Here is a 15999-nt window from a genome sequence, read left to right on the forward strand (position 1 = left end):
ATTGCTGCACATAGATCAATAAGGGCAGATGTTGACATCCAGAAGTCAAAAGCATATATAATTAATGAGGAGCTGGTATGACTAAACTTAATTAAAAATCGTATAGCCGAAAACAAGGCCCGTATAGTGCGTAAACCTACATATCCATATTTAGGTGAGCATGACGTTATTAGTTTTTCTTCTTAAAACGATAAAAATCTAAATGAATTGTGAACTCTTTTGTCCGAGTTTAGTGTTTATGAGAAATAAACGGCTCTAGAACACGCCGGCTACATCAAAAGTTTTAATTTCGATCACCAACTCAACCTGGCCTTCGATTACTTCACTCTAGTCCACGTTATCATTCTATATTGGTAGCTTGGAAAGGTCAAGAGACGTTGGGCGTTTCGGCCACCGTGAAACATTCGTTCAAAATAATTCCGCATCAAATCATTTTTGTGAGAAATGTCGTCGGCATCCTAAAGATCCAATACCTAAATCGATGTCGCATATTTATAGCCTTTGTGTTGTTGGTTGCGATATCCTAAATTAATAACGTGATTTATGACGCCTTGTACCTACTGGTTCGGTTCTCGACTTAATTAAACTTTTCGAAATAGCTAAAAAAATATCTCGATGTAGAATTATTGTTACGCTTTAGAAAAGTATTAATTTTCTGTGTGAACAGTAACGTTTACGGTCGAGCGGGCCGTCAGCTGGCGGCTCCCCCGGGCTCGCGTTCTACCCCTAATTACAGGGAGTGGGTTTCTGTGTCAACGAAGATAAATAAAACAAATACTTCACCTCATGTTAGTAATTGCAAAAAACTCTAATAACTCAGCAACGTGTTTTTCTTATCTGTGCATATTTTAAAATCGCTAAGGGGCGGATTTTTTGTATTTGACATATATATTTTTTAAATTGAATAAAATTATAATAAAGCAAACGATCTAACACGTACAGATTTTTGTTATTTCATTAAGTGACAAAAAAAAAAAAGAAAATTATTTTAATTTACTCGAGTTGTGGAAACTTTTAAATAACTTATAAATAAATATAAAATACAATAAAAAAAACACGTCAACGTTATTGTTAATGGTAGGTACATTATAATTTGTATGGCGCACTTTCACTCACGATTCATGTGAGTTCCTTTGGAAGCATTTAAAACAATATGGAGGAGGAGAACAAAGGTGCGTCTGAGTGATTCTGGTGCAAAAACGAGATCGGCCAAATGTTGGAAATAAAGAGAAAAAAAAGGAATAATTTCCGAGAAGCGTTGACTGCTTTGCCAATTATAATAAAATTGTTGTTCAATACCGCCAGCGGAGACCGGAGAGGTTAGTGATTTGGATATACCTAGTTATTGAACCTAATCAAGATCACCCCGATATCACGCTAAGAATATCCTAAATTAAGTTCGCATATTGTTTTATGGTTTGGAAATAAATATTCGAGGCCAGTCGTGTCTCGGGGGACCAAGCGAGTCAACGCACCAGGTTATGGGTTCGATTCCCACTCAATGAATGAAATATTTAATATTTTTATTGCTTCAAAATTTGACGGAAAGTGGGCAGCAGTGTCTTAACGATAGACTCGTGAAGCTGGTATATGATGAATATTGAAATTCCATATAAAATTTCTAACGAGAATGAATTTAAGCAAATAATTCTTGAGCAACACATCGAGCTTTCTACATGTGTGGATGTTACAGCTTTTAATCTGTATGAGATATTTACATAACGATAATTACAATGAGATATACGATTTTAAATTGTTAAAATAGAGAGAGAGAGAGAGAAAGAGAGTTATTTATTTTGTAAGTTTACTAAAATTGTCAACTTTAACACGATATTATCATCTAATATATATATGTAAATATTAGTTTAATTTTTTTTTACTTATTGTCTACTAACATTAGAGTTTCGCACATTGACAGACGGACCGACTAATTCTGTTAAATAATATAATGGCGAGAAGTCTTCGCGAAACGAAAGCGTGTGTCGCAAAAGGATCGATGCTCTCGATGCGTCTCGCCGGAGCCGCTTCTAAGGACTATTACTGCGGAATGCCGCTCTGTAGCCCTACGTCATTTTGTGTACTAAAAAGTGTTTTTTAGAGAAAAAAAATGGTATTAAAATGTTGTTTAAGCTAGCTAGATTAGTTTAGTTTTTTTTAGCTTCTTTCGGTTTATAGTGGGGTAGGTTAAGGGGAGTTGTTTCTGTCCGAGAGCATTTCAACACTATGCTCATCGTTTAACCAGAATTAGGAAACAAAAAATCAATTCCCTCAAATGGGCATTGAACCAAAAACCGTTGGGTTTATAATTAATCCGCGTAACTGCTGCGCCATGACAGCCTCGTTATCTAATTAATAATTATGATTAAAAGACTCAAGTAACAAGTGTTTTTCTTTTTCAATTTCTAGGACCCTAAAATGATAGGTAGGTAGGTAGTGCGTGTTTGAAATGACTATAATATTATTTTATTATATTTCATTGTAGTTTACCGCGCCTCAGGTGTAAGTTGCATGGGGCCGGCGCCATTGAAGTTGCATTAATTATGTTATTTTAAAAACGTGCCTTGTATAGCACGGGTGACGAGTCGTGGCTGTTAGGCTCTCTCTCTCTGTTTCTCTCTCTCTCTCTCTCTCTCTCGTTTATTCGGGAAAAAATAGAGTAAAAGAAATAATAAAATCAAATCTGCGCAGCCACCTGCAGCTAATATATGAGCGGCCAATATTCGTTGTACTTACTATATGTTGCAAGTAAACTTTCCCACTCGCTGGTTTATTTATATGTATTGTATGTAATGTTGGAAATAATTTACAAAGGTACCAAGGCAGCATGAGTTATCAGGCGGTATGATCGCTTGTAAAAACTGGAGTTAGCGCGGCAGGTGCTCGCGGCAGATGTCGGGTGTCTTCGTCGGTCTCAGCACCGTATTTCGTTAAGTTTACACGTTTTATTTAATGTAAGTAGAATTTAATTTTAGTATTCAAAAGTTATGCTTGCTTGTTTTCTTTGTTCACAGTACCAACGCAAAAATATGAACATAGGCTATCAAAGAATGTTCTTATGAATTATTTTTCTTTATCTTTATATTGTAATATATAAAGCTTATAAAGTAGGCAAAAGGAAGGTGTTAGGACACTCCATTCTCCATTTTCCGCAGAATTTACGAGTCGTGACGGAACTCCACCACATCCTTTTGCCTTCCGCGATACAACAGCCTATAAAATTATGCATTTTCGTCTGGCGGTTGCACTACAACAGTGGACACGTGTCACCCTGCAAATGTCACGAAAGTCGTTACGCTACGTTCAGTACATTTGCATACGACGCTAGGAGCTGAACGAAAACCGAAAACAAAACAAATTGGTACTTCCGGGCGCCGCCGCAGATGGCGCCTTCCCGCCAGCTGCCTCCACTTGGCTCCTAGCGGAACTGAGCGGTTCGCTCTGGTACTGCTGCCGATTATATTTAATATTTAGTTGTTGAAATCAATAATATCTAATAATGAAAGCTTCAGCATCACACTGTATCTCCGTTGTAGCGGGACAGGCAAGGGGAGTGTAGTGTTAAGACACTCCGCTCCCAAATGTCCGCTGATATCTAGAGGCGTTGCGTGTTGGGTGGCGTAACTCAATGCTGCGCTTTACCTTGATACTACAGCGACTAAATGAAAATATTAAATATTTCATTTCCTCGAGTGGTAATCGAACCCGCAATATGTCACATTTAACATTCCCAAAGACAACTGTTACATCTAATTGCCCGAACTCGAAGCAGGTGGCGTATGAGGGCACTTCAGTATAAAAAATCGTACACAATAATTAATGACGCGAAATAATGTACCAGCATGCGAAACGAAAATCTAAAGGGTGGCGACACGCACCGCTCGGAGGCAACTCGACACCGGCCATTGAACATTTTCATGATGGAAATATCGGTTTACACGAGGAGAGGTCGCCACCCACTACGCCAGCAGCGACTAGCCTCTCCTCTCCTCTCCGCTCCTCTCCGCTCCTCGTGCTGTATCCCCCTGAACCTACTACACAAGGTAAAAACGCAACGGCGAAAGTAAAAAACTCAACCGTCACTGTCAATTAAAGTAACCTGAGACTACTATTTGCGATACAGTAAATAGTAATATTGAGTTACGATCCCGCGCTAACCCGCTGAGGACGTTAACCCGCCACCGAACGTGATGATAAAATAATGAAGTCCCCCTCAACCATGATATATCTCATTTGAAACGTGTCCTTAATTTATAGCCAATAGCCAGGGACGATAAGGCAGGTAACAGTGGAGGAGCAGGTAGACTCTCACTGGAATTTGAAGACCCGACTTAATAACCGCGATCGGAGCTTTTGAGCGCCGGCGGTTTTTTTCAGTGGTCATTTTAGTGTACCTACAGTTATGTTTCTCGAGAAAGGGAACCTTTTGTGCGCAGTGTTAAGGTATTTTACAATATAGATAGAAACGTTTTGTCTGAAGTGGACGGACGACTTCTTAAGTGTCGAATTATTGTTGAATTCAAAGGGAAGTTGTTATGGTTTTTGTTATTTTTTACACTTAAGACACGTTTTGTGAAAGAAAAGGTTTTTGCAAAAACGCAATTATTATTATTTTTTGTTCAGCTTCACTCTGTATTCCACATGAAGTAGGATATGCAGTGGGTATGCAGAGATATTAATTAATATTTCATTTCATCGAAAGGGAATCGAACCCATAACCTGTTGCGTTTACGGCCACGCGCTTGTGCCTCTGCCTCACGACCGGCCTCACCAATTACCGCTGACATTATCTCATATTCTCAACACATAAAAATGTCATAATTATAATGAAGTGTTTTACTTGGCTCTCGTATGCAGGTTTATTTTTAGCAACACTAAGTCCTACTTATTAAAAAAACATATTGCGCTTTCCTTTAATTTTTCGAGAATCCCAGGAATATTATTAATCAGTTTCCGCTTATTGATAAGAGCCTGATAACCTCGCATCCGCGGTGTTCCACAGGCGCGATACAAATGAAATTTAATGTTACTTACGTTTAATATAATCGAATTATGAATTAGTTTTCCGAGTTATTCGTTAAAGTAGTAGATTCATTTATCGTAAACAAAAACAGTATTTTTATACAAACAGTACATTGCTCTAATTACCATAAAATAAAGATAAATTTTAATTATTAAATTAATATTGCGTAAACTCTTATATGCTCCATGTAAAAATTAATTTTTAACAAAAACAAAAACCGACTTCTAACAACGAACTAAAAAGTGAAAAATAATTATATAAAGATTTTATAATTTTGAAGTCGGTGCCAAGTAAAACAAACAGGCTTAGTAATTAGATATGTAGTAAGGGTGTTGTAGCATTAGTTTGACACCGACTTCAAAATTATAAAATCTTTATATAATTATTTTTCACTTTTTAGTTCGTTGTTAGAAGTCGGTTTTTGTTTTTGTTAAAAATTAATTTATTTTACGATTTTTAGTGATGGGTAGATCTTAAAATGATGCTTCTTGAACGAGTGGTGATGGTGGTGGTAGTGGTTGTCAACGAGTGGTTGTGATTGTTCTATGTAAAACTTCATTTAATTAGCTATTATTTTTGTGCAAAGTTACATTTTGGTATATTGACAAGAACAAACATAAAAAGTATTCGGGTGAATTCGGAATCTCCCTTTTTTGAAGTTGGTTGAAAATGAGAACATCCTCTTTTTTGAGATTGGTTGAAAAGAAATGCAACGATCAGGAATCTCACTTCTGACATCAATTTAAAAAGTTTTTGCTTGTAACTATTACAGTATAATTAATTTTTGACCAAAAAAAACAAACTTTCTCAATTTTCTCCGGATTCCATAATCGAAACCTAACCAAACTTTCACCAAATTATCCTTAAAGTGTATCCTTTCAAATAAAAAAAGAATCATCAAAATCGGTTGGCGCGATATTGAGTTATTCGGCTATTAGTCGCGCACATGCATAATGCAAATTTAAGACTTATGTGATTTTCTCATGGATACCATTGTCAGACATGGACCAAAAAAAAATGGGACCATTCAGGAAGCTATACCTTTCAAATAAAAAAAAAAATATCAAAATCGGTCCACCCAGTTAAAAGTTATGAGGTAACAAACATAAAAAAAAAAAAAATAAAAAAAAAAAAAAAATACAGTCGAATTGATAACCTCCTTTTCTTACAGAAGTCGGTTAAAAATTATTTATTATTAAGTTATAAGCATAAAAATTTCGTATGTCGCAAGACCTTTTTGGGAAGTTGGAATAAGTTTTTATATACAATTTCAACGTTTGTAAACGCAAACGTACACTTTTGATCAAACGTAACGTTTTGTTTGTAACGCTTTTACACCACAACTACTCAACCGATTATCATGAAACTTTGCACTCCTATACTTAAAAGTATAAGAAAGGACATTGGGTACTTTTTATAGAAAAATAATAATATTTAAAAAAAAAAAAATATCCTTTTGACTCTCTAGTACATATACAAAGCCTGTGCAACAACTGGCCTCAAATAACTGATTCAAGAAATAATTAATATGCATCATAAGAGGTAAATCTTTTCGAATAGTATAACAAAATAAAATAAACTTCACGCTGTATCTCGCACACAGCGGGCTAGGCAGAGGGAACCTAGTGTATAACAAACAATATAATAATTTTTATTCCATACAAATAACATAATATAACGAATAGCGAACGTCGTCTAGGTGACGGTTGACGCTCTCACGCACCGTCAACGTCGGTAACGGCCACAACATCTGTCGTTCGTGTTCGTGTATTATATTTACCCCTTAATGAGTTTTGAACAACTACTTCTTCTGAGCGGTCGGTTGGTACTAGGTTCAAATTTTTAATATTTTGTTACATCCTGTATAATGTTTTTGGTAGATATGACCGTTGAATTTTTTTTTTGGGTTAAATAATAAGGATTGTTTTTTTATTTTTTTTATGAGGAGAGAGTTAGTAAACTTATCGTCTCTCTATATTGATAAATAAAATAAAATAATAAAAGATGCTATAATATACTCTTTGTATCCTTAGTTTTATTCATTTTGTTTAGTATTATATAACTATTTTCAAAATATTTTCTAAAGAACCGCCCCATAAAAGAAAAAATAAAAAAAAATATCCCATTACCTTGTACCCCAATACTGACACGTACACATACATATACATACGTACTAACAGAACACCTATAATTTTAAATACAAATTAAACACGAATATAGGAAGTAATTTAATTCACAATGGATTAAATTTATAATGGCCACCAGGTGTTTATTCTTTTTTTTGTGTCGCGGCCAAGGCATGGTGAGTGTAGGCGAAATATAAGGAAGCGAAAATCCTTTGAAAGTTGATTTTAAATACCTATATTTAAAATAAATTATAAAGGTTTTGTTTTATGGGAATTTTTCGTAATATTTTTTAATGTTATTTTACACTTAGAACAGAAGTATTTTTTGAAAACGTATACAAGTTGGAACGTAGCTGTATTCGAACCCGCGCCTCTTGAAATCTAAAGCTTGGACAGTCTTGAAATAATCTAAAAATATCTTCATTCGTACTATTTATAGTCCAAAAATAACTTGTGACATTAAAACAAGATTCGGAACAATCAACGGGTATTTCAAAAAGTAATTAATAGAATATTCTCTACAATCACCAATTAAAAAAGGTATTGATTAATTATATAAAATAAAAATAAAAAACCAAACAGTACTATAGATGGGTCTTATTATCGTTTTAATAATGAATTTTTTGTAGCATTTTCGCAATTAAACGCTTATACAGCATAGCCTTAACGGTTCTTCGAAAATAGTTAACATTCATGTAATGAACATGTGTGTGCAACCAACTTTACTTGTTTTTGTTTTTTTGCTAAAGGAATGTGGAATTCGAAGCTAAATAAAATATTGTATGTATTCAATAACTTCGATGACAGGACATTGACTCTTAAATGACAAGCGTAAACAGAATAAATAATACATACTCTACTATATTTTCTTATATTTTTTATTTCATTGAATTTATTACTGGGTAAACAAATTTTTCTATTTTTAGTAACTATTAGTTGCTGGTGTACGGTGATGGTCAGTTCAACTACACAGAAAAAACGATTTATTTTCGAAATATTATAGACTTACACGTAAAACTAAGTAAAAAACAGAAAAGAAACATGTATCTATCATTTAACATAACATGCATGTCACATGTATTCGTGGTAATGCGAACATGGACAACTTAAAGTTAAAAAGATTTATCTCGATATCTCATAAGGACTCAATTAAACCAGATATGTAATTAAAGTAAAAGCTTTGCCCTCATTGACAAATGATTGATGATTAAATTAATCCATTGTCGATATGATTATACTGATATCAATAAATTGATGTACTTAAGGCGAGGCAGGTGCGAGGCAACGGTCGCAAAAGACGGTTCGACGGTGGACGACGACGGTTACCAGCAGATGTTACCTTACCTCAACTCCGTGATAAGAAACGTGAGTAAGTGTGCCTGGTAATCTATTTCCAAGGTATTTTTGTAAATGATATTATACTACCATGTGAAATATCATGTGTTGTCTTTTAAAATTAATTTACTTCGGCTTCCGTCCCTTGTTATTGTTAAAATAAGCGTTATTCGATCGTGACTAATAATAATAGTAGTCGATTTTAAATCGATTGTTAATATATAATTACGTTACAATGTAGAATTTCTGTGGAACTAGTTCGGCGGACTTGCTGAATGTCAACTACTGAACGAGTAATAAACTACGAATAAGGATTAAGGGCACATGTGGCGTTCGCTGGCCGCCACCAGATCGGGCACATTCTTAGTGCAACATTTCACACATCTGCGTCTTCGACTCGACTCGACTCGTACGCATTATAAACGTATCCTGTCATTAAACCCTTACAAGAAAAATGAACGAGACTTTTTCCATCACAATAATGTAGTCCGCGACAAATAAATTAATCTCGGACTGAAATTGCTCTCGCTTAGTTCTCGCGGTAAATGACGGCGTGTAGAAGTAGGTGCCCGCAATGATGAGAGCGGTCCGCGGTGCCACGGATGACGAGCAAATCGAAATGGGAGTGAGTCTAATTCGCGGCGCCGCCTGACACTCCGAGATGGATTGTTGTCAACATTAGTGCGGGAAGCATATTGACTTGTCGCCCTACAACTTGGCTCGTGCGCACCCGTGCCTGCACGCGACACTGGCCTCAAACCACCATGTTCCATAAGAGCGGTTTCTCTGCTACGTCTGGTCGACGTATATGACTCAATAAACGTATCATAAATAATCGTTCGCGTCCACTAGTACGAGTGCGCGCCGTGAGACGTCTGCACACAATTTCAGACTCAGCACCGAAAGGGCTCAAGGTCCACAATTAAACGGAGTAGTGCGTTTTCGCGCCGGATTACGGGCTTATTCGAGCTGCCGCGGCAATTAGGAAGTCGTTCATTAGGGTCCCTAAGTTTCGCAGACGTGAGGGTGCCGGCATTGTGACGTCACGGCACTCTTTCGCAACTCACCACTGTGACCCCGTGTCACACTCTGTTGCCAGTCGAGCAGTCTGTTTATACACAAAGCATTAGAAACAAAACGCTTCCACTTTAGGAATGCTCCTGCGTACAATACAAACAGGGGCAAGTTAGTTCCCGGAGCACGGCATGGCGCCATCGCACTGGGAACCTGTGAGCGACAGGGACGGAGAATGTGGTACACCTTAAAATATATCTTAAAATCATCAGTTGCTACACATCCGTGGATCTCATTTCCGAAGGACAGATAAGGATGCAAGATGCGGTTAGCGGTGTTCCAGAATGCATCTGTTGACTTACATAAAAACGGGATCGTGGAATTTCGGGACGTCTCTGCGCCCGGGGGGTGGGGGAGAGGAGTCCGGGACAGATGCTCCTCTATTTGTTACGACGAAGCCGTTTCATTCAAAAATTGTCAACGAATAGAGATTTGTGTAATCTTGTTAAAGTAATAGCAGCGGGTTAACAAGCAATTCAGCGACCCTTCTGATCAGACGTTTACGAGTTTTGAATGAACTGAATGAATTGTTTTTTTTTTCAGCTTCACGTCGTATCCCACATATGGGCCGTTGCTAGGTAGGCAGAGGGAACCTAATGTTAAGACACTACTTTTCCACTTTTGCAGATTTTTTAAGACACAACGTGGTAAGCTTTACTTTGTTACAAGAGCGAAGAAATTACTAGCCGGGGAAATGAACCCATAATGATCGCGTTTACAGTAACACAACAGCCCCAATTAATATTTTTATATAAATAAAAAGAAAAAAATACTAAACATATAAATAAAGTTGCATGCATAAATTAACAATTTAGTCCTTATGCCGCTCGATAATTAACAAGCAAATAAACAGAGATCACACGCACGCAAAAGACATAGTAGAAATTAAATTCGCTTTATATCCCATTTCCGTTGATCGCGGGCGCCCCGCGAGTACCAGGCGAGCAGCAGCGGCCAGGAGAAGCCTTGACCCTGACTGCGGTGGCGTCGACCGGAACGTACGCCAGTACTGCGAATCTCGATTTCCTCTCACCGCCTCGCCGGTGCTGCGGTCTTAGTACACGCTGCTCGCACGTGTGATTTACTAGATTGTTTTCTCTTTCGGCCAAACCGATACTATTTGTACTACGCTTACATTGTACTTGTAGCTAAAGAGTGCGTCTTTGTACATTTGTATAGAAAAGCCTGCATCTTTAAAGATGCAACTTATGCGTCGTATTCTCTAGCGAGCCATCTTGGTTCCCGTGAACTTTTGGTTCCCACAGTCGGTAGCGGTCGGGTAACGTCAAAATCGAGAGTTATTGTACTCTAAAAACATGACTATCAAGATGTGAAGTAAACAGAGGCGGAGAGAGAGGGGTTGCCAGTCATTGATGTAGAACCGGTCTCGGCCCGTCACTAACCGGCTCGAGACGGGGATGAATTACTGACGCGGACCGGGATCGGTGCTATCCTCGTATTTACAATACGGATAAGTGATAATAATTGATAATATTAAGCTTAGAGGCCAGTCTCAAAGTGTGAGTTGTGGATTCGATCCCCAATCGAAGAAATGAAATATTTATTTACATTAATATTTAGATTTTTTCGCTTTGCTGTCGAGGCAAAGCGCGGCGTTGAGTTCCGCCATTAAACACGTAATGAATGCCTACAAAACTCCGAGAAAAGTGGGGAAAGGAACACTCCTTCTTAACACTAGATTCCTTCTGCCTTACTTTTTTATTAAGCTTAAATCGTCTTTCGACTCGATTTCGTCGAGACACGAGATTCAAACCACCGTACGTTGCGCCACTACAAATCAAAACAACAAACGCGCCGACAGGATCCGATCGACATCGAGACAATCGAACATCGAATCGATACCGATAGAGAGCCAGCGACCGGACGTGACGTCACGCCGTCCGCGCGTAAACGCGAGAATTTTAAACAACCTCCTTTTGGTATATTCTGAAACACATGTCACTGGTATAAACAGAACGAGCGTATAGTATTTTTGTCCCAGCTACTCCTATTCCGAGGGTGTAAGGTTCAGATCGCGGCGGACGCCGGCTGGAGCGAAGGATGTTCTCATTTTACATTCATGTCGTACAACGCGTGGTTATAAGGTCGTAACTCGTAATTATGTTTTGAGAATTTTAAGATTTCACTTCGATTGACCATTGTTTTGTAAGTATGTCGATATCTTTTGAAATCGCGGATATAATACATGTTAATCATAGATAACAAAAAAAAATGGCGAATATAAAATACTAAGTAGTTATATTTACATATATAAAACATAATATATACTCATTGTATGTAGAGTGTACGGGCAATTTGAATAAAAATAACATAGCTGGAAACCAGCGCCTGTATTAACAAAGCCTATTTGAGCTTTTAAAGCAAACAAATTAAAATATTTGCAAAAAATCTCAGGTAAGTACGCAGTAGGTACGTAGGAACCTTTATTATAAATAAAAACTTCCCAGCTAAAGCACTTGTGTGTTTCCAAGTGAGTATTGAATTTCTACCATTCCCCCATTGTGGCTGTGCCCGGTAGGTCCGCAGAAAAGATTTAATTCTAAAGATGTTCTCGAACTTTTATGAGATATTTTTAACTACTGCGTTTTTTTTTGTGTGAATGTAGGAAGGTCTCGGTTTACGTTTTATTATGAAAATTATGCAGCTATACTTTTCCATAACATTATAATAATATTTATATGTTAATTCTATAATAAACTAAGCTTTTGTTTATAGTCTACGACTAGATTGTTTTCTTATTAGTTATAGCATATAATTCTAATTTCTCCCGAATTTCTAGAGAAAATATATTCTATATGAACACAATGAATAGGACATACAAAAAACACAAGAAGCATTTAGACACAAAACTAAAACAAACTGAATCGTTCAAAAACGAAACGACCTAAATATAGCGATATAACCTACATTACAATACGAAATGTTCCGCAGATGGCACCTTGTCGCAATAAAGGGCCGTCGCCGTTACGACCGCCAGTGAAATGAAGCAGTCGGTAGTTTGGTTAGACAAGGTTGCAAGTGTCGCGGCCGGGCGGTTTTTTGTTTTGCTTTTAAGAGGCGGCTGGAAATGCAGTCTACATACGTACAAACATACATACATATAAGTCTATAGACTATATTTTTGTATTATTGTTCTTGGGAAAGGTTTCCAGCTTTCTGTTACGCCGTCTGAGCGTTAGTTATTCTTGTGAAACAATTTAACATCGTATTAAATTCTTATTGTTTCGTTAAATATACTTTACTTCTTTATAATAATACTGGAATGGACAATACTAATGTATGTATACAGTTATTAGATTATAATAAGAATATCTATATATTCAAATTAATACAATGATGACCATATGTGTAGTTGAGAATCGAACCAACGACCTCTCGCTTAATAGTAATCAAGCACAAGGCCATTCCCAAGTTACTGGTATATTAATTGCGTAACTGGGATATTTTCATTTTGAAAAACGTTGCGAAAAAAATCAATAATACTCAAATACGAAGTGTACTCAACATGCTTAAACAAATCTTTTTTAATGAGCGTAGGTAGGTATCTGAAAATATTTTTTTTCAAGCAAAGATTCGACTTTATACGATCTTAAAATATATAATTATTAATAACATATACCGAAATAATGATCTGAAATGTATTATTTTTAGATTAAATAATAATAAATATTATGTATAAAATACTATTATCTATATATTTATACTACCACGGGATTTCGGTATAACTCGCAAATTTCCAAAAAAAAAAAAAATTATTTATATTAAAAATATACATTTCACGCTTTATCCCGCATATAGCGAGATACCTTACTCCAACCTAGTGATAAGACACTCCGTTCTCCGCTTTCCACTTCAAATCGAGACAACGCATCAAATGCGGAACTCAACGCCGTAAATAAACGAATATATTAATAATAGCCAACAAATAAGTATATAATACGTATATGAACATAGGTAGTATCGTAACGTGCACACAGCATACATCAGCACGGGGCTCGGGACGGGGCAATCACCGGAATGCAATTTCTATATCGCGAGCGTCTCATTAAAAAGCGGGGGACGTGCACGGGGACCAGGGACGGGACTCGCGTCGGGATTGCGGGACAAATCGGGATTGTTTTTGTTCGATATCTATTCTAAGTTATAATAATATATGTTTTAATGGACTAGCTTTATGCTGCGGCTTCGCTCCCGTTGTCAAATGGTAATAAAGTAATACCTAAAAGTTTAGTATAATGTTATAAGTGCCTGAGCTAACTTCAGCTGTAGTTGCAATGGCATTAATGATGTAATGCATATCTAGCCTTATTTAATAAATGGACTGGTTAACACAAAAATAATTTCAAATCGGACTAGTAGGTAGTTCCTGATATTAGTGCGTTCATCCAAACAGACTCATGAGTTTTAAAATATTGTTACAATATATACGTGTAGACAACATAGATAATAATAATATTGATGAAATATGTTATTTATTACGATTTTATATATTGTATATAAGATTTAAATATATTTTTAGTTTTTGTATTGGGTTGTTATTTTTTTAATCGAATGTTATTACGTCTCGAAAAACATAGTGACAGCTAAATGAGTTATATAGTGCTGATTTCAATATTTTTTTTATAATAGTAAGGTAGGTACAACACTAATGTAATTTTACTTCAATTAAATGGCGCGGGAAAAAATTACAATACTATGTGGGTATTATTTTCATACTTATAGTAATACGAAGTTGTACCTATACATTTGAATATTACAGACATTTTATTGATACAATTTTTATTTAGATTGATACTATTACAATTAACAACATATACAAAAAGATACATATTTAAACAAAATAACAAACTAAAATTAACTTTCTCCCATGTAAGGCGACGACAGCATACATCAATAATAGATATTTTGTTTGTTTCTAGCTAGTTTAAATTATTTCTAATGCCAATATAATGAAAGAAAGTTTAAATTAGATTATTTGGAAGGTTTTTGGAATTTTCATGTATTAATTTTTACCATATATGAGTATAAAAAAATAATAATTCAAATCTGTCCTTGAAACGGATAAATTAAGTTATTAATTGAACATATTAGACAGAAGCAAGTCTAATTTAATGCAAATGTATCACACATTCTGATAATTGCTTAACTTACTATAAAATTTATATGTCGTCTAGTTAAGCAGTTTTAAATTGTAAATTTCAATATTTACATTTTTAACTTGTAACGTAGGAACTAGGTGTTTGGCTGTTTGTAAATACCTACAAGATGGAAGAAACTCGCTTGCTCATGCATCAATATACCTATATTTATATAAATAATGTACTATTTTTTAAAATTTAGAACAGAACATCACTAAATGCATATTAAGTTATCGATATAAAGCTTAAAGGCATTGTCTACGAAGTTTAGTAGGTGAACTTTCGGTACTACTGCTTACGTGACACAAATGTAAAACGTGCAAAAAAATATCGAAGGAGGGTAGATAGCTAACGAAGCCGCATCTACAACGCGTCGTTAAAGGCAAGAAAATAACTCTCACAAAGGAACCTCCGAACAGGCATGCAATTAGTTTTTTTTCGCAAATCCGGTGCACATTTCGAAAAATTAGTCTCAGATAAGGCGGCGTGGATGGGCTTTGTCGGAATTTTTTACGCACTCTCAAGAAAAACTATAACGTCCCTAAGGGTATCGTTTTTTGTTCGTCGCAGCCTTTTAATTAGTGGATCGTAGTTTTTTCACCTGACTCCGACAGGCCCAGGTCGCTAGTCTACCGGTGAGAAATAACTCTGGGCGACCGTACCATGGGAAATCACTGCACAATCAATCATTTATGAATTATCCACGGTGACACCGGCCTACGTCCCAAAGCTACGACCTACGTGCCAGCGGCTACGCAGCGCGCCGCGAGCCGCAGGTTGAGGGTAAACAAACAAAGCGGGGCCGCGGGTCGAACATAACCTAGAAGCGGCGGCACGTGCGCCGAAGCGCCCTTGCACAAGGGTGCCTGCTGCCTACTGCCTAGTGCCTACCTTGTCTGCCCACGATCTCGGCGACGTGCTCGGAGGAAGGCACGGGCACGCACTCCGTCATGTTCTGCGACTTCTTGGCGCGGTCGTCGGGCGGCGGCGCGAAGCCGAGCGGGCTCGCCAGCGAAGTGCTCGCCGGCAGGCTCTCGCCGAAGTTCAGCATGCTCAGCTCGAGCGCGAGCTGGAAGGCGCGCTGGTCCTCCACCAGGCCCCCGCCGCCCAGCTCACCGAAAAGGCTTGATGGCATCTCCACTTGGGACGCAATCTTGGCGGCTCCGGAGAGGTTTCCCTCTCGTGTCACTGGTCAAAATTTAGTGTAGCGATCGTTGCGGGCGCCGCGTCGTTGTAACGCAACGCACGTGTGATATGGTCGCGGCGCGGCGGTGAACTGAGTTGC

General features: G+C 37.2%; 1 protein-coding gene across 1 annotated transcript in view; it reads right to left on the bottom strand.

The window, feature by feature from the left end:
- The window catches only part of LOC146539363 (RNA-binding protein MEX3B), a 51509-nt gene extending 35510 nt beyond the window's left edge, over positions 1 to 15999 (bottom strand). Inside the window, exon 1 of the mRNA XM_085208222.1 lies at positions 15606 to 15999. Coding sequence (XP_085064348.1) covers positions 15606 to 15849 — 244 coding nt within the window. The 5' untranslated portion in view covers positions 15850 to 15999. The remainder of the gene's footprint in view (positions 1 to 15605) is intronic.

This window comes from Heliconius melpomene, chromosome 4 (genome assembly GCF_056956725.1).
Source record: "Heliconius melpomene rosina isolate 202511_hmr_F chromosome 4, ASM5695672v1, whole genome shotgun sequence".
Classification (NCBI taxonomy): Eukaryota; Metazoa; Arthropoda; class Insecta; order Lepidoptera; family Nymphalidae; genus Heliconius; species Heliconius melpomene.